We start from the raw sequence: 27,563 nt of genomic DNA, 5'->3' as shown, positions 1-27,563 counted from the left end.
TACTTGAAAAATATATATTTTTCACCAACGGAGTTTGTGTTGTGAATTTTAATAAATTATCTAATTTATATCATCTTAATGTTTAGTTTAAATATTTATTTTTTAGTTAAGTTTCTTAATTTATGTAAATATTAGTCTATTTCGATTGTTTGAAGAAAATTTAAAAATTTAAAAATAGTCAAAAAGCTATAGAGTAAACAATTATAAACTTTTAGTTGACACATCTGAGGGGCGGAATTAGGAATTTATTAAAGCGGGGTAAAGTATTTTCTTATTTTTCATAAATACAAATTTTTAATTAAGGGGACAGGGTAAATTTTTCTTTATTTATTTTTTAACAATATATATTTTTTAATATTAATTAATATTTAAAAAATAATTGATGAGGGCCAAGGCTCCTCTTGACCCTAAGAGCCTGTTTGGATCAAGTATTTTAGGATTCCTGACAGGCGTATTTTTTTCCTGACTAATGATACCCATGTTTGGTTGGGTATTCTTTCCCAAATGAGGGTAATATTTCTTTCCCAAGTGTGTTTATTCCTAGGAATGTTATTCCCACACATCCATTAGGTATTCTTTTCCTCTGCAATGTCTTCTTCTCCCCGTGAGAGCTTGCCTCCTCCTACGAAAAATTTATCGTTCTCCTAGTAAGATTTCTTCTCCTCTCCCTTTCTTTACAATGTTTTACTTGTTTAACTTTTCCAGGTTTCAAGCACCTAATTTTTCTTTTCACTATTTCATGGGTTCGATCTTGACTTGTTTGAGTTCATTCTCCAATCGCACTAAGTTTTTTTTGGCTGAAATTCGATCTTATGATTTTTCTTGAATGTATTATTTTAACGATTTTAGTAGGATAGTGAACTCTATGCTTGATTTTTCTGTTTGATTACTGAGAAACCGTGGAAAACGTGGAGAGACGGTCGATTAGCTCAACTGAACTGACCTGAATAGTAGTGTATTTTTTCCATTCATTTCTTTTATAATTATTGAAAACTTAGTTGTTGGAAACGAATTTTATAGCTCCACAGAGAATATCAGATATGTAGTTGTCTTTCCCTTTTTCCACATTTCCTCTTCAATGAAATACGAAAGATTAGTTTATTTAAGATGATACTGAATCATTTATACTGTCTATTTCTATTTTTCTTTTGCTCTCATCTTTTGGCCTAAAAACTTTTGCATTATCATGGCTGATGCGAATTTGGTTTTGTTTTATTGATGTTATTTGGATGGTTTGTCAAGGGATTGTAGTCTTTTCTTACTTTGCAAAATTTCCTTAATTTGAATACTGTGAAATGGTTTCAAGGCCCAAAGTTTTTGAATTAATTTCTTATGGTTTTCCCCGCTTTTAAAACTTCATAAATAGTATGACATGCTACATTGTTTACGGAGAACAGTTTATTTGGAGTTGCAATAATTTTAACATCAATCTTGTTTACGGACTTCCATTTTTTAATTTGTCTAAATGAAATATGTATCTTCTGTAGGTCCATTTAGTTGTTTTAGCAGATAATAACCTGATCTATATTTTCGTGGTTTGTAGAAGCAACATATTGGATTTTGTTGTCTCTAATTTTACGCATATGTGTATGTGCTTCCCCATATCAGTACGTTCTGGCGTACTGTCTTAGGAACTTAGAGTAGAAATGTATTGATTATAGGTCAATGATGCTCCGCTAAATGTTAATTGGTTCGAAATATTAGTAATTACGAATCATTAATGATGGAATGTTTGGAAATATTCTTCCATTTATCGTCTACTGTCTTTTTAATCGAAATTTAAAATCAAATTTGGTATCTAGTTGCATTACATGTCTGTCTTCTATCAATTGGAAATTATAATGTGTATCTGGTTGCAGTCTTCTATCAACGGATCAGCAACAAATCTTCCAGACAGTAGTGGACGTTCTTTTGCAACATCTTTCTCTGGTCAGTCTGGTGCAGCCTCTCCCGTTTTCTATCATGCTGATGGGTATATTTTACTGGATTTCCACACAACTAAGTTCTTCGAAACTCATGCAATTGTATTGTTTGTTTTGTAGGCAATATTCAGGGCTTACATAATATTCATGGTAGCTTTAATGTTCCCGACATGCCTTGTACACTCGTATCAAGAAACTCAACATTAAGTAATGTTCTAACTGTTGGGGTTCAATAACCTACTGGGAGCTTTTCTGGTGGAAGATTTGCATCAAATAATCTTTTTGTTTCTCTTTCTCAGGTGCCTATAATATTCCCATCATACTGTGATTTGACTTCCTATGATTGTTGTAGCAGAAGTTATTTATGTTTCCTTCACCCTTCATGCATGTCTTTGGGACAAAAACAAATAAAAAATGAAAATCAATAGGAAGGAATATAATCTTACATTCTTGTAACATGTACTTCATTTTCTTATGAATGTCATTTTACAGTTATCTCATGGCAGCTCCCATGGACATTCAGGAGTAACAAATAGGGGAGGTATTAGTGTTGTAGGAAATCCTGGATTTAATAGTAACATAAATGGATTTTTCTGCTTGAAATGACTTTAGACAGTTTAATTGTTTGGAGCTAAGGCTTACCTTAACAACGAGTTAAATTGGAGATGCCAATCAATGTGATAGCCTCATACTTGTTGATTTCTGCTTGGCTGTGTGTTACCAATTTGATTTTTGAAAGCCTTTACGTGTAGATTTCTTCTTGGCTGTGTTTAAAGTTAAATGAGAGTCTATCTGGCTCTGTTTTTGAAAGGTTGTATTCTTTTTTCGGTTGTGTTTGGTAGAGAAATCGGTCGATGGGAAAGAAAAAACATGGTGATGATGCTTCAATACCGATCAAAATTGGTTCTTCGCATCCTGGTATTCCATTATTTACTTCTTCTATTCTCCCCCCACCACCTTTCCTTTCCTTTCCTTTGTTTCTGTTGTTCATTGATTTATCAGTTAAAGACATGTTTGGTTGGTTCTTTTTTATTATTTGATTTTTGTTTTGAAAATATTGAAAACATATGATGTGTGTGATTATGAAGCTATATTTGGAAGAATTATGCACCAAATATGCAACTTTTCATTGAAAATATGAACTGTAATCAGAGACCCTTGATCATTTCAGGTGCCACAACAAAGAAATGGTAAAGAATGTTGGAACTTTGTTCTCTATTTCATAAAGTCATTTGTCGAAAGCGCCCTGGAGAACTTTAGCATTGAAGGCTACCCTTACTTTGTACATTCCTCGTTTAGTTTAAAAAGTGTATTTTTTCGATTGTGGATTATAAGTATGATGATGAGGTACGAATTGCCTATTTTAATTTGCAGATTAAAAAGGACTGATTTAGTGCTGAATAAGTGGAACACTTTTGTGAGAGGCTCGATTCTCCGGCATGTGATTTTTATTAACTTTAGAAATGACATTTTTTATGAGCCTTTTTTATGTGATCGATTAGCTTAGATGTGAGTGTAGATCAACATCTATGAACTCTTTGTACGAATCTCGTTTCATTTATGAAGCATATTTTTTCAAATGTGGATTATAAGTACTAATTGCCCATTTTACATTGTTGATGAAAAAGAATTGGTTCAATGCTGAAGCAGTGGAACGCTTTTGCGAGAGGCTTGATTCCTTTGCAAGTGATCTACGTTAGTTTTATGTAATATAAATTCATGAGATAAATAACAATGATAAAGTATGCATAATTAAGTATAAATATAAAAGATAAATAAATAAATTATTGTATATAGAAGATATAATAAATATTATATCTTAGATAACAAAAATAATTTACATCTTTTTATTATCATGAATATCTATGAAGAATTTTCACAATGTAAACATTTTGTTAAATGTTGATGTAAAATTTTAATATATTTTTACATTAATTATGTAAATTTTAATATTAATTAAAATTAAAATAATACATGATATATTTAAATACTCAAGTAATATATTATCAATAAATAGATTTTTTATATAAATAATTTTTATTTAAATATTTAGAATTTCACTTGTTAAAAAATATAGAACAATGACAATTTAGTAAAATATACATTCTAGTAATCTTTTATTCCTTCAACCAAACATTATAATCTTACATTCCTGCCAAACCAACCAAACACAGTAATATAACATTCCCGGTAATCCTATTCTCTGGTAATCTTTTATTCCCACTGGTAATCTTACATTCCGTGAACCAAACACACCCTAATGATGTTCTGCCTATGCTTATATCATTTTTCTTAGGTGGTGAATTTAATACTTATTATGGGCAAAATTTTTATTCTACCTCATCTATATAAAAATTCTTTAAAAAATCTAAAAAGAAGGCTAACCGATGAAGACCTCAACATGATTCAACTAGTGATGGGTGCTGTTCTTTTACTCAGCATCCATGTTTTTTCTGTTTAATTTTTTATTACTATAAAAAAATCTATTATACCTCTTTTTCTGTTTAGGTATCTAAATTTTTTATTGATCAATATAAAAACTTAACGTTACAAAATTATTATTTTAAGTACTTACATTATAATGATCGTTAAAAAATGGTAAAGTTCATTCAATCAATCAATATTTTGACACGTGGACTATTTTTTTTTTAATTTTAAAATATAAATTTCATAAATATTCAAAATAAACTCATTTTTTTTATATTTTTCAAAAAATACCCTAGGATTTTCAATTCCGTCATTCGTTGACCACTCAGTCGTTGATCGGGATTTATGTGTGTTGAGACTTGGGGATTGAGTTTAGAGATATTAGGGAATTTAAACTACAGGTGGTGCCCAATAACTATGGTTTTTAGAACCGGACCGGTTAGCGAATCGGTCATGTTACCGATTCACTAGTTCAACCGGTCGAATCGGTCCGATCGGTCGGAAGAACCGGACGACGTCATAATTATTTAAAAAATTAAAAAAAATACCAAAAATATTTAATAAAAAATAATTTTTTATATCACAAGTCATATTCAAAGCAAGTCATAACATATATAAGTTAAAAACCATAAAATCAAGTGAAACAAAATGATTCAAATTAACTACAACATAATATTTAAGGTAAAACATATTAAATAATAAATATAATTATATAACTATAATTAAAAAATAAATTTGGGGTTAAAAAAATCATAACAAAATGATATTGTTTGGTTTAATTTTTTTAAAAACAATCCCACATGGCTAAGAAACATAGAAGAGCATCCAAAAAGTCTAAAGAGTAAAAATATGAGAACAAAACAATCTCACATTGCTAAGAAACATAGAAGCGCATCACAACTAACTTCTATAAATAATAGAGGTAATCTGGCATTCAAAATCATGGAGCCTTTTGGTGAGCATTGAGTGAACTATTCTTTCACTTCAATCAAGCTAGAATTTTAGGCTTCAATCGAACTTCTAATTTTTTTTTGAGTTCAAGCCTTTTTGAGTTCAAGTTTCAATATTATATTTCGAGTTTGAGTTGAACTTGATAATTTTTAGCTTGTGAGTTTGAGTTGAGTTGAGCTTACTTTTAAAGTTTTCAAGTTCGAGTCGAGCTCAGCAATACTCGAGTTCGACTTGGCTCGTTTAACAAACGACGTTGTTTGGTTTAATTTTTTTTAAAAAAAAAAACAAAAATCCCGGTTTTTCCCGTTTTTTTTTCCGGTTTTTTCCCGGTTTTCAGCCGGTCCGATTCGAACGGTTCACTAATAGCGGTTCTGGCCGGTTCACTAATAGCGGTTCAACCGATTTAGATTGAACCGGACTAAGCAACGGTTGAACCGGCCAGTCCGGTCCGGTTTTCAAAACATAGCCAATAATATGTAGGTAGGCAGTTGGCGGAGGTGACATCGACAAGAAACGATCAACGAATGGGGTTGGTTATTTAGAATTAAGGATTTTTGGACTTTTTTAGATTTTAGAAATATTACTTGTTTTTTAAACAATAATTTGAACTTTTATTTTTTAAAAAATAATTTTAAAAAATATAAACGCACCACGTGTCACATTTTGAGTGGTTAATGATATCTTTTAACGGACGTTATGATGTAGGAACTTAAAATGTTAATATTTATAACGTTTAAGAACCGACGTTGATTGAGAAAAATTTAGTCACCTAAATAAAAATATATAAATAGTTTAGTTATTTTTTTATTAAGCCTTTTTTCCTTGTTTTTACTTCATGGGCTTTTATTGGGCCGGTACCCACTCCCACATGTTTTCCATTGGGCTTTAATAGAGTCTCGTACACAGTAAATATATATAGTTTAGTCATTTTTTATATAGAAAGCATAAATATTGTTTTAAAAAAAAGATTTTGTTTCTTAAGAATTTTCTCTAAAAAGATAGTATCCGCGCGGACGTGTCGAAGACACGTATGACCACGACCACGACCACGACCACGACCACGACCACGACCACGACCACGACCACGACCACGACCACGACCACGACCCGACCCGACCCGACCCGAGACGAGACGGCGGCGGCGGCGGCGCGCGAGAGTCCCCCTTTTTCTCTATCACTCTACATGGAAGTGGGAAAGCCAAGCCTTAAATACCATTCTCAATAGTGTTTCCAATACTATGTGGGATTGAGCATTACCAACACTTGTTTCCAATACAATGTGATTATTCATGAAACAATTAACAATCATGCACCTTAAAACAACTGAATCAGCAACCAATTGCATTAGTATTATACGATTAAATATGTCATAATTAAAAGTCAATCTACAATCAATCGCGATTATTGCAATTTTAAGCAAAACATTCAAAAATAATATCAGTATTTAAGGCTCAATCTCACATAGTATTGGGAACAAGTGTTGATAATGCTCAAATCACACATAGTATTGGAAACACTATTGGGAATGGTATTTAAGGCTTGACTTTCCCACTTTCTTGTTGAGTGATAGAGAACAAGGGGGACTCTCGCGCCCCGCCGCCGCCGCCGTCCGTCTCGGGTCGTGGTCGTGGTCGTGGTCGTGATAATACGTATCTTCGACACGTCCGCGCGGATACTATCTTTTTAGAGAAAATTCTTAAGAAACAAAATCTTTTTTTTAACTATCAACGAATTTGGAAAATCGCAACGACAACGGTAGACTATCGCAACGAATTTGAAAAATCGCAACGACATTGTAGACTATCGCAACGCGAAATGCAACGTGAATTTGCGATAGTGGAGATCGCAATGCGAATTAAAGATCGCATTGCGATTTTGTTGGTCATTTTCGCAAATTCAAAAAAAGTTGGTCAAAATCGTATATTATCTGAGATTTTTATTCACTGAGGTTATTTTCTCTTTCTAGAATCATGGATGAATCTTTTGAATGATTTAAAATAAAGATGTCCAAAAATAAGGGTCACGGTCCGAATTTTGTTGCACTTTTTCCAAGATTTAATTTGAATGAATATAAATTCAAAATATATGACTTTCGATTTTGAATAAAATTATATATATAATATAAATTTAAGTAACTTTAATTTAATTTTGTTTAGTTTTTAAATAAATATTCAGTGTAGAGAAATTTTCCATACTTCTAAGTAGTTAATACTTTGTTTAATCAATAAGATTTGTAGTTAGTGTATTTTATTTACACTTAACTTTTAAGAAAATATGTTTATGCCAACTATGAAAACCGCTATAACATAATACAGTTTTCATGCCTTTCTTAGATATATACCTCTATTAAATGCTTTTAAGAATATAATAAGTGATGTGATCCAATTCAGCATAAAAAATGGACTTGCGTCTCCAACCTTTCTAATAATCTAAGGGGGATTTTCTTTAACTTAATCTTTCTTTATACCATAGTTATGATAATAACTTACATACATTATATTTATAGTTATGATGATGATATTATGAATGTATGAAGTTATTATTATGAACCACATATTTACATGATTATATCTTATAATACTTAGCTTATATTATGCTTTCTTTTGTAGGTGCATATTCGACCACATGATGGGAGTTAAATTTGAGCTTAACTAAGGATAAGGAGCTAGGAAAACTTACATAGGATGACTCGGGAGATCATGAAGAACAAATGGTGAAAAGTTATCAGTTGACCCCCGAGCTCATAGCTCACTTGAGCTGGACTTTTGAGCTAGCTAGAGACCTCTTTTCAGCTGGAGAGTTGCACCATAATCTTCACCACACAGAGCACTACAAATATGGTCTAGGTCAAATTTTATGAATTCGTACCTTTTCGCGAAGAGTTGTCAATCGGAGAAGTGCCCTTTCACAAGGAGTTGTCCTAAGACTCATCTTCATGTATTTCATCTATGACCAGCTCATCTTCAGCTCAAACACATGGGAAGTAGCTTAAAATGATGAAAGGATGCTTCACACAAATGTGCCCTTTCATAATTAGTTGTTGCCCCATTGATGCCATGTCACCAAGATACAAGATGGAAGCCAAGTCACACCTAGTTGCTGCTAAACTTCACGCCAAGGAGAAGCCACACCATAAGCACCCTATGCCGCCCATGTGAATGTCTCATGACCAACCCACACATGTGCTATGCATGTGGATGAAATAGGCGCCAAAATGAAGAGGGTTTTCTCTATTCGGCCAAACCATCATATTGCTTCAAGTTGGCGCCAAGATGAAGAGACAAGGGAACCATTCGGCCAAAGACATCTCCCCTCATCCAAGCATCATCTATTTTCGTTTTAAGACATGTATCTAGCTGAATAGACACCTAATTATTCGGCCAAACCTATGCAAGCCTATAAATAGGCTTTGGCATTTCATTTGTAACTCAACCCTTTTGAAAAATTAAACTCTTGTGAGATTATTCTCTCTTCAAGTTCTTTTTAGAACTATATCGATTAAGCAAGCTTTTCTAAAGTTTGTGGCGTCAATCCCTTCATTGATACTTCTGGTTCCTAGTTTATATAACTAGTGGGTCAAAGTCTTTTCATACCATCCCTTGTAAGACTTATAAGAAACGGGTCTTTGTTCCTTTATAGCATTGGTTCCTTCTTAGTTTTATAAGATACTACCTAAACATCACCATCTTCCATCACCATTTTCACGCCTATAATATCACCATCTTCTATCACCATTTCACGCCTATATAACCACCAATCCCTTACCATCTATTCATCATTCAATCATCCTTCATTCATCATCAAGGCATTCGTCCATCAACATTATTTGGAGGCCGAATTCATCAATTCTTGAAGGATTCTTCTACAATACTTCCGCAACCATCTTTGATAACATTTATTTCCATTTCAATTCTTTCCATTTCTATTTCCTTTCTTAATTATCCATTTATTTAACAACTTCTTATTCTTTGTGCAGATTACTTCCAATTCAACGTGTAGCATTTGGTGTCTCTCCTAGATCGGGAAACAACAAGGTTGCCAACTTCTCCATTATTGAAGAAGCCTGGTTAGCCTTACATCAATAAGTTTACGTAAAAAAAATTAAATAATGAAAAATTATGAATAAAAAAGAAAATTATTATTATAATGTCACTTTACAAGTAAGATATTGCAAAACCCTCAAGTATATATATATATATATATATTATCCCTACATCAAATACAAAACCCTAAATGAATGTACAAAACCCTGAATGAATGAATAGATAATATTATACACTATCTCCTGAGGGTCGGATCACTACATGACCTTTGAAGTTTGAAGATTCAACAGATGGGCGAGAAGCAAAGAGCAAAACCCAAAAAACCAAACCCCCGCCCTACTTTGTTTGCGGTTTTCCCTCTACTCCATTTTGAGTTTTTCAACACCAGACAAAGGACCATTATCCCCCCTCCCCTCCTTTTTTGTCTTTGTCCCTCTTTCCGTCCTTTTGCTTTGGCCCAGGACAATTCCTACCTTTGTTCCCTCTACTCTCTAGCTACAACTTCCACTTTCAATTCTCCATTTTTGTCTGTTTGTTCCCGGGTAAAATAAATTAAGGGTCGAAACTGATCTCCGCTGATGATGAGTTGATTTGTTTTTACCCATCGGGAGGTTTTTCACCAAGCGCCTGTAAATATGGGGTTAGTCGATGACAACAAGAACAAGGAGAAGGATGCCCCTCAAGAAAGCGACGGTGAAGTAGGAGGAGCCAGGGTATCTAGCAAGAACACCAGTGATGATTCATCTTTCTACACCACTGATCAGGACGATGATAACGATGACGAGAGGACTCTTCATTTGGGTCCTCAGCGCACTCTCAAAGAACAGCTTGAAAACGATAAGGTTCACACTCATTTTATCAGCTTTGTTTCTAATGGATGTATAGAATATGTCATTTATAATTACCGTTGTTTGTTACTTGTCGGACATCATTAGGATGACGAGAGCTTAAGGAAATGGAAAGAACAACTTCTTGGAAGTGTGGATATTAGCAACATTGGAGGTACCTCTAAAATTTTATTTTGATTCTAGTTGAATTGGAACAATCTTTCGTGTAAGTGCATGGAATTGAATACAAAAGCTAATCCAAAATACCTGCAGAATTTCATATGAATAAAAATGGATAGAATTGGACATGATTTTGCAGAAACACTTGATCCTGAAGTGAAGTTCCTTAGCGTGGCGATCGTGTCACCGGAAAGGCCAGACATACTTCTTTCAATCCCTGAAGATGGAAAGCCCGAGGGCTTATGGTTTACACTGAAAGAAGGTAGCCATTATCGATTGAAATTCTCTTTCCAAGTCGGCAACAACATTGTGTCTGGTCTCAGGTACACCAATACCGTATGGAAATCGGGTCTCAGGGGTAAGCCTCTTGATTCTTGCAAAACAAATTGAAGCTAAAAAACGCTTCAAAAAGCCTAAAACGAATCTGTTCTTCAGTTTTCAGTACAAAAGATATGATTGGAACTTTCAGTCCTCAGCAAGAGCCTTACACACATGAAATGCCAGAAGAGACTGCCCCATCTGGTTTTATTGCTAGAGGATCATATACTGCAAAATCAAAGGTTTGTTCAACTAAGTTATATACATACATATGAAGTGTTTTTTTTTTGACACGGTTTATGAAATTGTTCTTGCCAGTTCATTGACGATGATAACAAGTGCCACTTGGAGATCAACTACACATTCGACATCCGTAAAGACTGGGCTTCAAAGGATTAAAGACACAACCTGATGACGAGGTCAATCAATCAATGTTCTTATGCTGTTATATTTTAAAGACAATTTTCCAGCTAGTTATCTTAACCATCTCCTCTATTGTTGTTTGACAATGATAAGTCTAGATATTCTTCTTCAATTCTTGTGATTTCCAAAGCATACAGTAATGAGATTGATCCTAACCAATTCTGCTTGTATCTGATATAATATGCACGCTAACCAACTAATCATCGTAGCTGGAACTACACTTCAGAAAGATGAGTAATAGAACAAACAAACGGATCGAGAAGGCCCAATCCAAGTAAAGTAATAAACTAAATGCCTAATTAACTCTAGCCCAAATAGGTAACGCCTAAAGCAGCAGAAGCAGGGAGGAGGAAAACAAGAACAACCTGGCCCGGTCCAGATAAAAAAATAAATGATTTAAGATATATATATATATATTAAATTTAATTAAAAAATATATTAATATTAATATTTTTTATTAGTTTTAAATAAAAAATAAATAACTTAGACGGATTGAGTTAAGATGTTTTCTACTTATAAATTAGAGAATATTGTGTCTTGAACATATTCGAAGCTATATTATTTTATATTTATAATCGTAATGATATCAATTAAATTAAGATTAGATCAATAATTATATTTATTTATCATTTTTATTTATAACATAATTAAAATATCGTCTTATAAGCTGAAGGAATCAGTCTTCATTTTCACTTTCAAAAAGAGGCATAGGATTAAGCAAGGACCGAAGAGTCAAAGGCCGAAATATTAAAGCAAAAGATCAGGTTGAAAGGGAAATGGCATCCAAATTCGATGCCTACCTCTCAACTTCCCTTCTTCGCCGACATTGCTTTACACCAACTAAATATTCATAGAACCTTCCATAAATCTATGCATCATTGCAATTTGCCTCCTTGTTTTTATTTCAATCTTTATGCATGTTGTATTATTATTATTATATTATTATTATTATTATTATTTATTATATTATTATTATTATTATTTATTATTATTATTATTATTATTATTATTATTTGAATAATTGAGATAATTATAAAATAATATTTGTTTAGAATTTTTTTAAATCAATTGATAACATACACCTTCCAGACATAACTACTTAAATTCTTTCTCTATGAAGAACAATGTTTTCTTTTATCACTAATATCACTTGATGCGTTCTAATAATAACATTAAATACATCAAAATTCGGTCGATCAATTATTCATAAACTTTAAATTAACTTAAAGAAGAATAAGCATTGATTAAACCTTGGCATCTACAAATTTTATAACTAATTGACGCAAATCTTATTGTTGATTGAGATATATGATAATCTAAAAGCAAGTGGGTGTCGATAATCAAATAGATTTGTTTGATAATTAATCCATGATGGTGATTTAAGTTAACCCAATGATTTAATCATCGAAATACAATGTTCATGTGTGAAAATTCAGCAACTCTTAAAAAGAAAGCATTAATTGTTGAACTGAATTCGATATTGTCATTGCACCTAATTTTTAATAAATACATATTAATAGATGTTGATTGAATATTAATTTAATTAATATTAATATTTTGAATTTTCTTCAAAAATTGACAATTTAAATACAAATAAATTTAATTGTACGATTTGTTTCCACTTTATTGTAATAAATCATAATTAAAAGATAGAAGAAAAAAAACACAATTTGGAGTTTGAACTTTAAGCTTAATAGATACAATGAGAATTATTTTCATTTTAAAGATAAATGGTATTTTGATGTTGAAATTGTATCTTATTATCATTTTATATTCGATTTTTTTAGTTAAGTTTGGTTTCAGAAATTTTCAACTGTTATGTAGGTAACTCATTCTATTTATTTATTACAAAAAAGCGATGCGAATTCTAAAAATCATATAACATATAATATATATTAAGTTCAAAAAATTTAAAAAATAAAATTCAATAAATAATAAAATTTAAATTCTCAATTTGTAAAATATCAGGACGTTTTTTCAAATATTTTTTTGAATATTTAAAAATAACTTTTTATGAATTTTCTTAAAATTTTTAAATCTAACATATATTATATGTCACGTGACACATTTATAAAGTATCGGGTTATTTTTATTTTTGTAACAGAAAAATAAATTGAGATAATGTACAACACGGCTGTAAAATTTAAAGATCAAAATTAAACCACAAAGACAAATATCAAAATAATAATAATATACAATTTTAAAGATCAAAATATCATTTAACTCTTTAATTGATATTTAATATTAAGAAGATCATACGGAAAATCTTTTCATGCGATATAAAATGATAAAAGAAAATATATTGTGGGCAGCACAGTGGCCGGTGTTTCAAAAGATTAGAAAAATTAATTAGTTCATAAGTGATTTAGAAAGGCTACCTTACCTGTCCACTTTCCTTGAAAGAGTTGCCAAATATTAAAAGAAAAATGCATTAGTTTCCATCAAGGGAAAATTTTACATTGTGACACCCTTAATATACAATTAAAGAAAATCGATATCGATTTTGTTATTATTTAAATAATAAAATCGGTAAAAAATTATCTAAAATATTATTATTTCTACCTAAAACATCAATATTTTTTTAACATTTCCGGTAAAGTGTCCAACAATAACAAAACCGGTAGAATTAATAATGTTCCCGGTAATTTTTTACCAGTTTTATTATTTAAATAATAACAAAATTGATAAAACATTTTTTTAACCGTATATTAAGGTTACAACACGTGATCATTCCCCATTCTCATTTAATCCACACCCTATCAAAACAATAAAGCATTTGGAGAATGTATTAGTCTATGTAATTAAATTGTCTTAGAACCACTAAGCATTTGGAGAATGTTAGTTTGGATTGTATTTGTACATGCTGATGGATATTTGACTTTTTTTTTGTTTTTACAATTTGAATGTTAAAATTATTATTCAAAACAAGTCTAGATTAAATAAATATAAATATTTTTTTATATTCATTATACCAATTTACATTACTTATGTGAATTATAGATTTGGATATCAAAAATCGATTTTAATTTACAAAATAGAAAATATATTTACTTTTTAAGGGATTCAAACTTTGGTTATCTAACTTTTAATATATTTTGGTTTGAATTTGTATGAATTTGAATATTAGATATGTGATTTAAAATATTAAATTCAATTTTATTTTTGCAAGTTCAGATGCATGGCAGATAATATAATTAATTCATGTTAGGATTCAAATAATAATACTCAAATAATTTACAAATAAAAATAAATTCAAAATTTTAGATGAATTTACATATTTAGATTCAGATAATTAAAAATCATAGATATACAACCCACTGCCATTCCTATATAGATTGTTCTAATTTAATTAAAATCTTAGGTTCGAGACCTTAAAAACATAATATCGTTAAATACTTGATAGATGATATTTATCATTATTGTTATATTAACGAATTATACTGTAATTTTAAAAAGTTAAATATGTTTAAGTTTTGATTTAAACTTGATATTATTATAAATATATTTAAAAAATAAAAATATACACTTAATTTAATTTACGAATTTAGTTATAAAAGTTCATAACCAATAATTTTTTAATAGTTTAGGATAATTATAAGATAATATATTTTTAGTTTTTTTAATTATTAACAACATATACTTTGTAGATATAACTACTTACATCCGATGTCTTTAAAATAAATTGATATGTTTTCAAAAGAAAGCACGGAAGGGTAAAATTATTTTCTTTAATTTTTAGATGATCAAAACATAAATTTAATTATAAATTAAAATTATGTATCCTATTTAATAGTATTCTACAGTATTAGTAAAAAATATTTTACAATAAATCATAAATTTTAACCGCAAAATCTTGAGTAAATACATTTAATCGGTTGATTAAACTATTCACCTTTATTTCCTCACGTTCTCTTAAGTTATATGTTTTAGATCCACTAAAAATACTATATTTTTTCTCTCCCATTTCTTCTCCCTAGATAGGACTATGATTAGATTTAAAATTTGTAAAAAATATAAAACACACAAAATCCCATACCAAAGCGATATTAAATGAGGCCATCGTCTCTTTTCAATTTCGTGAACGCAAATCCAACATCTATTTCATTAAATTAACTGTATGAATCGATAAAACATGGACTAAAATAGTTTATAATAAGAGTAAATTACTTATTATATTGTAACATTAATTGATTTAATGATTATGCATTTAGTTTTGAAGCAAATATGTAAGCTTTTAACTAAAAACAATAGAATATTAATTTGTTTTGAAACATAGAATGACAATAATTTTGAAACACTGAAAAAAATAATATTTGATTTACAAATTGATTATATAAGTGACAAAAACAGTATTTAACATAATAGAGACCAAAATTAAACATTTATAAAATAAAAGTGAGCATTTTGAGAGTTTACCCATTTTAAATAGAACAGCTGATGCATGCCATCATCATAGCCACAGGACCACATCCACTTTGTCTTCCTTTTAACTTTCTGGTGTGGGTTTATGTCTTCTTTATATAGTCTCTCTCAGCTAGTTCCAATCTGCGGCATTGGCATCCAAATTCCAAAGCTCTGAGCCTTCTCTCTGAATTCCTCTTTTGTCAGGTTTTTGTTCTTCATTTGTATGTTTTTCTTCTATTGCTTATGTTAAAGCTGCATTATTTCAAGTTGGTTCCATATTTAAGTGAAATGGGCTTTTGATCTTAGGGAATTTTATACATTTTTGTTCATACTGTAGATTTATTGTTTTTTTTTTCGCCATTTAGCTGCATTAGCCATTAACTGTGAAGAATTTAATTATTGTAGGAATTTCAGGGGAAAAAATGCAGTTTCCCAGGACTTTTTTTATTATCTGTTCTGCATTGCTCCTTTGCTCCTCGTTGACATATGGGCAAAAAGCTAGTCCTCCGGCTCCGGTTGCAATGGCCCCGACTCCGACACCAGCACCGGCACCGGCACCGGAATACGTTAACCTCACTTACTTACTCTCTGTGGCTGGTCCATTTCACACATTCCTTAATTACCTCGAATCAACTAAAGTCATTGACACCTTCCAAAACCAAGCCAACAACACCGAACAAGGCATTACCGTTTTCGTACCCAAAGACAATTCATTCAAGGGTCTTAAGAAGCCAACGTTGTCCAATCTCAGTGACGACCAGCTCAAATCTCTCATCCTTTTCCATGCCTTGCCCAAATACTACGCCCTTGCGGACTTCAATGAGCTCAGTTCAAAGGGTCCTGTCAGCACACTTGCTGGTGGCCAATACACTTTGAATTTCACCGACAACTCCGGCACGGTCCACCTCGATTCGGGATGGAGCAAAACCAAAGTCACCAGCGCTGTACATTCCACCGATCCTGTCGCTATATATCAGGTGGATAGGGTACTTCTTCCTGAGGCTATCTTCGGTACTGATGTACCTCCGATGCCTGCACCAGCTCCAGCTCCAGCTCCAGCTCCTGATGTTAGCCTTGCTGCGGATTCGAAAGAAGGCGGTTCTTCGTCCAAGTCTTTGCCTTCGAGTTCATCTTCTCATGGGATTGTGGAGTTGAGGTTGAGCGTTTGGAGTCAGCTGGTTTTGACAGTCTTCGGTGGGTTGATTCTGCTTTCCTAAGATACAGACTTGATTGAGTGTAATTTATGTTCATAGTTTCTCAATTTACATTGATTTTTATAACCATTTTTTTATGTTATTAAGATTATGCGTTAAGAAGCAGGGGAATTGTTCTGTTATTATTACTATTTGAATTTAAATGGCGTTTTGCACGAATCTCTGGTTAGTTGCTTAAATATTACTATAATTTTTTTTAACTTTTTGATATGTTATTTTCAACTGATAAATCAATTTAAAATTGAACTATGTTACTTTTTTTTTTTTTTTATCGAAAGGAGCCTTTTCATCGTTAGAATTGACTAATAACCATTCTATTTATCAAAATCTTAACCTCTGTGATGACTTCCAATTTAGAACCTTAAATCTTTACTTTGGCAATTATGGAAACGCAGAAATGACTTTGTTTTTAATCACACCTGCAAATCTGTGGATGAAACTTTCAGCATTGCAATTGCTTGGGCGAGGCACTTTCTTGCTCGTCCTTCCTCGAGAGCTGAAATCCCCCGTTCCTCTATGCAAACTGTGCGTATTCATTGATAAGGTGTATAAAGTATAGTATACTATAGCAGTAGCTGTTGAAGAACATGAAAAGAGAGAAGAGTAAATTTTTTTCAAAAAGCCTTTCTTTTGTTTTCTTGGTTTGTGAGCTTCAAGAGACATGTTTCATCTGTGAAGAAGAAGAAGAATAAGACCGGGCAGGGGGTTTAACGGAATTAATGTGCCACGCCAGATAAAACTAAAAGTAGGTAACGTCAGAGACCTTATTACTCATTTTTAAAATATAAGGAATTAGTTTAATTCATATTTATTAAAAAAGCATGTTTGTTTTTTTAAAAGGACTGTTTGTATACCCTATTTTCTTAGTTTACATTGGAGTTTATTCTATTTAATAAAAATCACATCTGGGAGAATTCTTACAACTCTCACTATGTAAATTTGGCCAAAGCATCCGTCATCATGTTCCCTTCTCTGGGTATATGCTTAATTGAAACTTTGCAATGTGGGGCTAACAACTCATTTGTTTAATAAAATGAAAGCCATATTATTATTTATCGTTCTCTCTCCCACTCTGTCCTATCCACATTTGGAATCGGCAGTGTTCGCGGGATATCTGAGGACTAAGGGGCTTCACGCTTTTCTCTCATCCTCATTTCCCTTCACCCATTCAAACACACCTCTCTCTCTTACAACTCCCATACCCACCACAAACCAACCAAACACTAAAAATGGAGGAAACCACCCTTCGATCTTAGTTTCTCTTAAGGTTTGGTTTCCTTCCTTCTTCCTCTGTCTTTTGCATTCGTTTCCTTACATGGGTGTTCCGATATATATCATGTCTTTTTTTTCATATAGAAAGGTTGATCGTTTCATTTTCCTATTCAGTTAGTGTATGCATGCACGTCGGTTTTTTCTTCTTCTTTTTCTATCGGGTTTCTTTTGATTTCTGCATTTGTTGGATCTGGTTTTGTTGAATTTCCATTGGCTTTTAGTATGCAATATGGACGTAAATATTGTTTGTTTTGGTGTGTAGGTAGGTCTTAGAATTTGGTGTAAAACACAAGGCAAACCATGTCTAGTTATCAAGGAGTGCTTGTCTCTGATCAATGGCTTCAAAGTCAGTTCACTCAAGTCGAGCTCCGAACCCTCAAATCCAAGGTAACCTTTTCCTTTCTTTTCCTTTCGTCTTCGTCTTCGTTTTTTTTGTCATGTAAGGTCAATTCTTTACATAATTGGTTTGTATGATAGTGAAACCATGTATCTTGTTCTAAAAGATTACAATTTTGATTCCTAATTCTTCAAAGTTCGCATTTTTTCTGTTGCAACTAGCAAAAATAACAAATTGTAGGTTATCTTATTTTACAAGATTATACGGTGTATTGGAAATCTTTGTTTGACATGGAACTTGGATTGCTTTTTTGTTGCTTTTAGTTTCTCTCTGCGAGGACTCAAGAGGGCCGTGTTACTCTGGCTGAGCTGCCACCAGTTTATGCCGGTTTGAAGGCTTTCAGTGAAATTTTCAGTGAGGATGAGATTAAGACTACCTTGGAAGAGGCACACAGTGACATGGGCGAGGACATTGATTTTGAGGCCTTTCTTCGAGTAAGGCTTTTTGATATAGCATCTGATGTGCTTTTCCTGTATGTCATTGCTAATTATTCAATATGTGAAATGTTGTGGATTAATGTTTCCTGATGCTTGTGATACGGTACCCCTGTTCTTTTTTGCACATATTTTATCCTTATATCTTGCTTAGAGGCAACGCTTGGATTTGGTGAATTGTCAGGCTTATTTAACTTTGCAAGGTCGTGCAATCGAAAAATCAGGCGGGACTAGATCTTCATTTATCAAGTCAACCACAACCACTTTTCACCATGCTATTAATGAATCTGAGAAATCTTCTTATGTGCAACATATCAATCACTATCTGGCAGAAGATAAATTCTTGAAAGATTATCTTCCAATTGATCCAGCCACAGACGCGTTATTTGAGCTTGCAAAAGATGGAGTTCTTCTTTGGTTGGTTCACTGAACCTACTTTCCTTTGCATTAGTCGTTATCGAATCATTGTTTGATGTTTGTTGACGCCTTTAGTTGCTTTCATGCAGCAAGCTTATCAATATAGCTGTTCCTGGGACCATAGATGAGCGAGCTATCAACACAAAAAAGGTTCTTAATCCCTGGGAGAGGAATGAGAATCATACTCTTTGTCTTAATTCTGCAAAAGCTATTGGTTGCACCGTGGTTAATATTGGCACACAAGACCTTGTTGAAGGAAGAGTAAGTGATTCTCCTTTTCTAATACCAATTTAGGTGTTATACTTGCTTTTTAATCTAACTTGTACAATATTTGATCTTTTCCAATCTTCTTCTTTTTGCCCCCTTATAGCCTCATCTGATACTCGGATTGATATCTCAAATTATTAAGGTATTCATCAGGAACTTCCTTTAAACTCATTTAATTTTTGTCTTTGTAATTCTCGAATCATTGAAGCCATACTAATTGTATCCATTTCCTTCAACCATCAATGTTTCAAGGGATACATATTTTTTGTTATATTGCTAGTAATGTTTACATGGTTGTGAGATCAGATTCAACTACTAGCCGACCTCAATTTGAAGAAAACTCCTCAACTTGTGGAACTGGTGAATGACAGCAAGGTTGGAGAATGTTAATTGGTTATGCCTTCTTTGTGATGATATCAGATTCTGGATAATATCCGTTTTGCAGGTTGGAAACAGATTATGTTAACCTTGGGTATAAATTTTGTAGGAGGTGGAGGAGCTTATGACTTTAGGACCTGAGAAGGTTTTACTGAAATGGATGAATTTTCATTTGAAGAAAGCTGGATATCAGAAGCAGGTTACAAACTTCACTACAGATTTGAAGGTGGGAAAACTCATTGATTTCGATTAATCCTAATTGTGTAATGTCAATTTTATATACAAAATATATTTATTATCATGGGTTTCACTGTTGTATTAATCTTTAGATTTGGGCCTCAAGTTCCATGAACGGGTGAAACAAATGCAGGATGTTTAAGGATCTCATTGTCTTAAACTTTAGACCTCCTCCTATGGAAAAGGATTTGATTCCCGGTCCATAGTTCCTATTGTGTGAAGTGTATATATTGCCTCCCGTCTACCATTTTCAGTTTTCTAGAGTGAATGATGTATTATAAACCTATATATTTGTAGGATGGAGAGGCATATGCACATCTTCTTAATGCACTTGCTCCCGAACATAGTACACGTGAAACTTTGGAGACAGAGGATCCAACAGAAAGAGCAAACAAAGTTCTTGAGCTAGCAGAAAAATTGGACTGCCAAAGATATATCACTCCTAAGGATATTGTTGAGGGCTCAGCAAATCTCAATCTTGCATTTGTTGCACAAATATTCCAGCATAGGTGAGAAACAATGTTTTTTTTTGCCTTAAGTCTGAACTAGGTTTCCACAGTCTGGTTTATTTCTTATATGTTGTCGGAAAAGCTTACTCACACACGTGTACAATGTTTATTTCTTACATGTGATCTTGGTTTAAAACGAACATCAGATAGCCCTCTCCCAGCCCATGAATCACAGCCATCCTATCTCAATATTCAATCCGGAGACCTCTAAGTTGAAATCTCAAGCTCTAAGCACTGGCATGTTCCCTAGGGGACATATGATTGTATAAAATATTTAACTAGCATATGATATATCCTGCAGGAATGGCTTATCAGACAGCAAAACGTCGACCTTTGCTGAGATGATGACTGATGATGCAGAAACATCACGTGAAGAGAGATGCTTTCGCTTTTGGATGAACAGTATTGGTATTGATTCGTATGTCAACAATGTTTACGAAGATGTAAAAAACGGGTAACGAGCTATTTTCTCTTCTCAAATATGGGATCTCCCAGCAGTATCAACTGGTCCTCAAATCTTCTTTGGTATTCATCCTTTTCTGGCTGCAGATGGACTCTGTTGGAGGTTATGGAGAAAATTTACCCTGGATCGGTTAACTGGAAGCTTGCGAATAAGCCTCCTATAAGATGCCATTTAAACAGGTTGAGAATTGCAATCAAATAGTACGGATTGGCAAGGAGTTGAACTTATCACTCGTCAACGTAGCTGGCAATGATATTGTGGCTGGAAACAAAAAACTTATACTAGGTAATATCTTCCGGCTTCCATTCTTCTCTTTCTTCGTTAAAGTTGAGGATTCTATTTTCTTCTGTAAGACTTTAGTATTCTCATTTTCTTGTTTTGTTGACCTCAATTTCAGCATTTTTGTGGCAACTGATGAGGTTTTCTATGCTACAACTCCTTAAAAACTTGAGAGCAAAAGAAATTACCGACGCCGACATTCTGAACTGGGCTAACAAAAAAGTAAAGCAGGCAGGTCGAAAATGTCAAATGGAGAGCTTCAAGGTATATAAGAAACAAAGCGAAAACCTTGTCTTAATATTTTGATCGTAGCACAGACTGACACACTGGTTTTTACTGGACTATTGCTCTTAGGATAAAAGCCTTTCCAATGGAAAATTCTTCCTCGAGCTGCTTAGTGCAGTGGAACCGAGGGTTGTTAACTGGGGTATTGTTACCAAGGGAGAAACTGGTATGGTGTTATTTCATTATTATATTAATTCGTCCCTTTCCTTTGCAACTCAGTCGACCGTTATGTTATACGACACTTCTGCAATATAAATAACCTGCCATGGCTTCGCTTCGCTTTTTGTTGGGGGAAGTTGATGAACTTTATGTGGGAAACTATGTTCATGTCTCACTCTTACGAATAAATAGACTATACCATAACCAATATAAGTGTTGGTTTATTGTCATCACCTTGCAGACGAAGAAAAGAAGATGAATGCTACTTATATAATCAGTGTTGCACGGAAGCTTGGATGCTCTATTTTCTTGTTACCTGAGGATGTCATACAGGTATATATTTCCTAAATTAATATTCATAATCCCCTCTATATCTTCTCTGATTTTAAATTATAGATGATATGCCATATCATGGGTCTGTTTTTTTGCTTGTGGGTTGGTCAACATGATGTTTAGTTTTCCACTGTTTTGATATCTCATTATGTTAGATCGTCATGTTTCATAAGAGGAACAGAATATTTAGAACAATGTCAGTAACCTAGACAAATCTCATGTCTGTTGTTCTTGTTAATAGTTTTGGGTTCCTTTTTTTTTGGTTAGCAACCTGTTGAGATGAATGCTACTGAGCTAAACTGACTAATTCATGCCTGAACCGGGTTAAATCCGGCATTACTTTTTTTAATGCAACTTGTAACCTTAATGTTTGTCATTAACAGGTGAACCAGAAATGATGCTTACTTTGACTGCCAGCATCATGTACTGGAGCCTGCAGAAGCAGGTAGCAGAGGGAAATGGTGATGGTCTGGATGAGTTATCCAAGCCGCCAATAGAAGGCGAGACTGCACCCTCTGGTGAAATGTCCGATTTGGCTGTGGATGATTCGGTTTCAGAGTCATCAAAGGCTGAAGAATAGGATGTTAATGAAATAAATAACCATAGGGAGCTTTCTAATTCATTTTCCCTTTTTTTTTTGCTCGAAAGAACCAGAGCTGGAGTGCCTAGTCCAGTTCTGGCTCATTGTTTTTTGTAGACCACAGGACAAGAGACAAAGAAATGAGATATAAATTTAATATTCTTTGGATTGCGTTGATTATGCTTGAATAATGCACATTATATAACATTAGCCTTCATTCAATTCTCTGTAGTAGTCTGTATTTCTCCTATTTTCGATATGGTTGTAAAAATATATTCTTCTTCAACCTTTCAAATGTGGAAAACAAATTGATTTCGATCACAAGGTCATTAGGGGCAGAGAAAAACAACACTGAATTCATTAGCAAAGTAACTTAAACTGTTTAAAACTGCCTATGGGTTACAAAAGCTACATTTTACCTGGTCTTTGGCAGTGAGGACACAATAGTATTAATTCCATATCCTTCGACTTACGACTAGATTCTTCACATTCAAGAAACTGTTATTTATCATCAGTTCTGAGAGAGTTCAGTCTTCTTAGTCTCTGATCAAGATCTTTCATTACTTCTGGTTCTTGCTTTTTCCTTTGCTTTGATATGGTGTTTGTCGTCATAAAACCGATCTGATCAAATGCAACCTAAAGAGATCAACAAGGTCCATGTCATGGGAAAGCAAACATATTTAGATTGCCAAATTATGTTTAACTCCATGGGTCAATTTATTGAAATGTCATGGTAAAACAAATAGAAATGATCTCCTTTCTTGTCTGACCGGAACTAGGTCTGATTTTCCTATGGATAATGAGGAAGAAGAATGGAATGTTATGAGGGGGAAAAAAACAGGAAAAACAAATGATGAATTGTCTTACTGTCAATAGCTCATCAGGATCGAAAAGGTGATGAGTCGTTCTCTGTAAAATATTAATAACATCGCCAACCTGATGTGTTACAAGCAACTCATCTTCCTTCATCTGCAAAACCGATCAAAACTTAAACTAACTTAACGATTTGTAGGAAAACACGTCAAAGAAAATTCCTGATGTGAAGAATGAAATGGTGATGAGATTGGTACCTTAAATATAGCCAATGCCACATGAAAAAGAACCTTTGCCCCCTCGTAGAAAAGGACATCCCACACCCGCAGAGTTGTCTGGACAAATAGCCCAACGAAGAGGAAAAAGAATAATATAGTCAGAAAACAACTTCGAATAGAAGCGGCATATGTGAGATGCCAGCAGGACGTAAATGGTAATGAAATATCATTCAAACCTCTGAAGGCAAGCTTTTAGAAAAGAGGCAAAGGAACCACTCGGTAGCGACGAGGGAGACATCAAATTCCAATGCTTCCAAATGAGCAGCAATCCTGTATTTTGTGATCCGATTTTTAATGAGATAAACTTTGACTTTAACGTATAGCTTAAACATATTACTTTACATAAAGAAAAGGATAAACAAATAAATAAAATTAAAATAGTTTAATCCTCAACTACCTCGGGCACTTCTTGGCAAGCAAATCTTTAAAAACCCTTTGCTCAACATGGCATCCAGATAAGTTATTTGTATAGCAGTCATTAACTAAAACATTCTCGAGGAGGACGGCAAGCATCCAAAATGCATCTTCCTCCGTTTTCATAACGAGCAATAGCAGTGCAGCAACATAATTTAGGCCCTACACCAAGAACATATAAATTTTGGTGACTCGGTAAAAGCAAAGGTAAGCAAGAAACATGACACCGGACTAGTTTTGTTGCCACAATCAAAAAACAGAATTGAATAAAATGGACATCTTAAAATTGTTGAAGCCATAAGCTAGTATTGCCATGTTAACTTCAATAGAAAATGGTGAATTATTTAGTCAAAAATAAAGAAGTGCAGTATGTTTTTGTAGCACAACCTTTCTACGCCAATGGTACTAGAAGCTGAGAAAATGCTGAACGACAAGTGATATTCTTGATAAACTCACCTGAAAGTAGCCTACATCAGATTCGCGAAAAGAATACCCCACAAGCACCCGCCGGAGAGCAGCATGGCCCTCTGGAGTGTCCAACCATGGATGACCGGGGAAGGTTCGTGGAAGGTCCTGCAAGTATATAAAAGAAATGCTCAAACCATATTTCTCAAAAGTCACAATTCCAGATTATATCAATCAACAATTTCATGCCGGACAATCACAACCATCACATTCATTGTAATTTTCACAAGTACATTTCAAAGATACACTGGTCAATTCTTCTATTTCTGATTCAATCGATTCAAATGACAGAACAAAACCTTGCCAAGTACACATATAAGCAAGAAAATTCACAGGCTCCTGCCTAAAAGAAAAGAGCACTGTGAACTTCACCAATAGAAGAGATGATCAAGTGAATTACATTCCAAAAACCCAATGTTAACTTATGAAACCATCCTTGTATGCAGGTCAATCATCAGATATGTAGTTTCAATTCCAAATTCATTATGCAAACTAAACCAAATCTCTAGAAAACTACAAGACAGACATCAAATGAAAAAGATGTCAATCTAAACAAATATTCAATCAAAAGTAGGAAGGAAAATAAAAACAACAAAATTCATCAAGCAAATGCAAAATAAACATTAATGTAAGAACTTACATGATCGATCTGTCTTGTAGCATGTGTGACCTTACCATCTACTGCCTTCGTCAAATCATTATAATAACTTTCAGGCACCGTAGACTTCTTCTTGGCAGCACCAGAAAGCGAAAACCAAACCTTAGGCCTAAGTACAGGGGGAATACCTTTCCTAATAAGCTTCTTCAGTGTAATAGAATTAGCCAAAGCCGACAATTTCAGTGACGATTTCAACACAATAGCTTGAGATATTGAAGAAACTTGTGGCTGCAAATACCAATTGGCTCCTTTGCTTGCTTCAAGTGCCCACCAAACTCGACCCTGTTGCCTTACTTTTTCTCTTACCTCATTCAACACATTAACATCATCCACATTGCCTTCAACTGTAAACCCATAAAGGTCTTGGAATTTCACCGTGAGATTAGCCCTTCTTGAATGGATGCTTGGCCTTAAGATTGGAAACTGTGTTTGCAATTCCAAAGCAAGGTCGGTTTTGCTTTGGGTACTGAACATTTTTTTTCCCGTTTTTGATAGATCAAGAGAATAAGAATGAAAGGGTTAATTAGGGGTTTTGTCAAGAAATGAGAGGAAGCTACAAGCTTTGAACCATGAAAGGGTCAATCTTTTGAAGCTCGCAGGTTTGGAGATTTGAAGAAAAGCCGAGTCTTGAGAGTGGGTTTTATGTAAAGAAAATAAGAGGATGAGTTTACAAGCAAGACAGACAAAAACTCTAACCTTTGGATCATATGACAGGAAGATCCTTTCAATAAACAAAATGAAATTATTTAAAAAACCCAGAAATGAGAAAGTTTTAACATAAATAATAATAATAATAAACGAAAATAAAATCCAGAAAAAAGATTTTGTTTAAATAATTTCACACTAAAGCTTGGGGGGGAAATATACGTAGAAAATTTAGGATAACAATGAGGTGGGAGTAACCTTCCTTCAACTCACCTTCTCAATTATACATATACTCCAACTGATCTCTTGATAACAAAGAGAAAATAAGTTCTAATAAACAATCTATAACATAAGTGATTAAAAATTATTAATTGATATTTTTTTAATATGACTTTAGAGCAAAAATTTTTTCTCTGTCCGTAAAAATTATTTAAAAAAATAGAGAAAATAAACTATTTGATTTTATACTTTAAAATAAATAAATAAATGGAGCGTTAACCGGGGCTTTGAATCTGGAAAGACATGATGTGCATGCGGTGGGTAGGTTTAGACTTTAGCATTCAAAATAAATCCATCTTTTTTATGGACAAAACTGTCCCTGCTCTTTATAAGTTTAACAATTTATTTTAAAATACTCTAATTTTAATGATTGAAATTAAAATTATTTTAAAAATAAATATGTAATTCCGGAATTTATGAAAATTAAATTAACCCTTGTTCATATTTTCTCATTTTCCAAAAAAGTTTTTTATTACAAAACTATGATGGGGCACTGCAATGTTGACATACAAAAAGGATACATAAAAACTGTAGAAATGATTGTTGGACGTTGTGAGGAGCTGAGCTGGCAAATCCATGGGCCCTAAGAAAATGAAAGCTCTAACGTTGCGTTCCTCTTCATAACACGTAGTATCTGTTAACCACCGACTCCAAAAACATAAAGATCAAGTTTTTCTGTTAAAAAAATATAAATTTCCATTGTATGCTTTAAAAATAATTTTAGATGTTGGTTCAAAAGAAAATAATGTCTTAGAAGAAGGAAATTTGTCAATTTATTTCTAAAAAAACAAGAGGTTGAAAATAAATGAATAAAATGTGTGATGATTTTAACACTTAATGTTTTGACATTCGTAAAAAAAAATTGTAAAACACTTTAAAGTTCATCCATCGTATTTGAATAAATAATTTGGGGTGGATATCATTTTTCTTAAAATGCAGGCTTTTATGATAAATGAACAATTGTAATGTTTTATGAAATCGGCGATGGCTTCCACCAAGAAAAGGAAAAATGAAGGCGGTCAGGTGTGTCCCCACTTGTTAAGCATAAACAAGAAAGTCCAATGCTTATTTCTTTATTGTATTCACCATTGCCGTTCTCCTACACTTCCACGTTTGAAGCAAACTTGTTTACAAAAAAAAAAAAAAAAAAAGCAAACTCATCTCAGAATGAATAATGATTCAATCAAACACATTACCCTATAATCAAATTGAAGGGATTATGCAATTCTTATGTAGAGACAAAGATAAAGAGTGAATGTAGGATGAGAAAGCAGATCAGATGGTTGGGCTTG

At 33.1% G+C, this 27,563-nt stretch overlaps 4 protein-coding genes and 1 non-coding gene across 6 annotated transcripts; 3 read left to right on the top strand and 2 right to left on the bottom strand.

Moving 5' to 3' along the window:
* Nucleotides 1-1,887: 1,887 nt before the first annotated feature.
* On the bottom strand, nt 1,888-1,968 carry LOC120127185. The gene has a single exon (XR_005516518.1). It is a non-coding gene; the product is annotated as a small nucleolar RNA snoR35 (small nucleolar RNA).
* A 7,931-nt stretch (nt 1,969-9,899) lies between these two features.
* LOC120126777 (rho GDP-dissociation inhibitor 1-like) lies at nt 9,900-11,141 on the top strand. 2 transcript variants are annotated; one of them, XM_039144872.1, is made up of 6 exons: nt 9,901-10,047; nt 10,081-10,185; nt 10,279-10,345; nt 10,490-10,708; nt 10,786-10,910; nt 10,987-11,141. In XM_039144872.1, the coding sequence occupies exons 1-6, from the start codon at nt 9,979-9,981 to the stop codon at nt 11,065-11,067; spliced, it is 666 nt and encodes a 221-aa protein (XP_039000803.1). In that variant the 5' UTR covers nt 9,901-9,978; the 3' UTR covers nt 11,068-11,141. The 2 variants fall into 2 exon arrangements, with proteins under 2 accessions (XP_039000802.1, XP_039000803.1); XM_039144871.1 differs by having other exon boundaries at nt 9,900-10,185.
* A 4,509-nt stretch (nt 11,142-15,650) lies between these two features.
* Nucleotides 15,651-16,883, top strand: LOC120127141 (fasciclin-like arabinogalactan protein 7). Its single transcript, XM_039145131.1, has 2 exons — nt 15,651-15,699; nt 15,901-16,883. The coding sequence occupies exon 2, from the start codon at nt 15,918-15,920 to the stop codon at nt 16,710-16,712; it is 795 nt and encodes a 264-aa protein (XP_039001062.1). The 5' UTR covers nt 15,651-15,699; nt 15,901-15,917; the 3' UTR covers nt 16,713-16,883.
* A 1,010-nt stretch (nt 16,884-17,893) lies between these two features.
* Nucleotides 17,894-22,679, top strand: LOC120127138 (fimbrin-5-like). Its single transcript, XM_039145129.1, is given in 16 exon segments — nt 17,894-17,976; nt 18,248-18,368; nt 18,642-18,812; nt 18,997-19,229; nt 19,319-19,490; nt 19,600-19,638; nt 19,803-19,871; nt 19,984-20,100; nt 20,409-20,620; nt 20,922-21,074; nt 21,170-21,240; nt 21,243-21,368; nt 21,481-21,626; nt 21,717-21,813; nt 22,048-22,139; nt 22,523-22,679. Coding segments are annotated over 15 exon segments (1,800 nt in total). The 5' UTR covers nt 17,894-17,976; nt 18,248-18,281; the 3' UTR covers nt 22,538-22,679.
* Nucleotides 22,680-23,053: 374 nt separating this feature from the next.
* LOC120127139 (growth hormone-regulated TBC protein 1-A-like) lies at nt 23,054-26,120 on the bottom strand. The gene is made up of 7 exons (XM_039145130.1): nt 25,330-26,120; nt 24,681-24,797; nt 24,208-24,386; nt 23,987-24,080; nt 23,790-23,867; nt 23,587-23,688; nt 23,054-23,355 (listed from the first exon to the last, which is right to left on the bottom strand). The coding sequence occupies exons 1-7, from the start codon at nt 25,819-25,821 to the stop codon at nt 23,221-23,223; spliced, it is 1,197 nt and encodes a 398-aa protein (XP_039001061.1). The 5' UTR covers nt 25,822-26,120; the 3' UTR covers nt 23,054-23,220.
* Between the last annotated feature and the right edge of the window lie 1,443 nt (nt 26,121-27,563).

Source organism: Hibiscus syriacus, unplaced genomic scaffold, assembly GCF_006381635.1.
Source record: "Hibiscus syriacus cultivar Baekdansim isolate YM2019G1 unplaced genomic scaffold, ASM638163v2 tig00110462_pilon, whole genome shotgun sequence".
NCBI classification, from domain to species: domain Eukaryota; kingdom Viridiplantae; phylum Streptophyta; class Magnoliopsida; order Malvales; family Malvaceae; genus Hibiscus; species Hibiscus syriacus.
This window is presented reverse-complemented; position numbering and strand designations above follow the sequence as displayed.

Coding starts and splice junctions, on each gene's coding strand:
- LOC120126777 (XM_039144871.1), top strand. CDS start 9,979: ATGGGGTTAGTCGATGACAACAAGAACAAGGAGAAGGATGCCCCTCAA. Junction 10,346..10,489: donor GGATATTAGCAACATTGGAG/GTACCTCTAAAA, acceptor ATGATTTTGCAG/AAACACTTGATCCTGAAGTG. Junction 10,709..10,785: donor ATGGAAATCGGGTCTCAGGG/GTAAGCCTCTTG, acceptor TCTGTTCTTCAG/TTTTCAGTACAAAAGATATG.
- LOC120127141 (XM_039145131.1), top strand. CDS start 15,918: ATGCAGTTTCCCAGGACTTTTTTTATTATCTGTTCTGCATTGCTCCTT.
- LOC120127139 (XM_039145130.1), bottom strand. CDS start 25,821: ATGTTCAGTACCCAAAGCAAAACCGACCTTGCTTTGGAATTGCAAACA. Junction 24,798..25,329: donor CTACAAGACAGATCGATCAT/GTAAGTTCTTAC, acceptor ATATACTTGCAG/GACCTTCCACGAACCTTCCC. Junction 24,387..24,680: donor CTGATGTAGGCTACTTTCAG/GTGAGTTTATCA, acceptor TTCTTGGTGTAG/GGCCTAAATTATGTTGCTGC.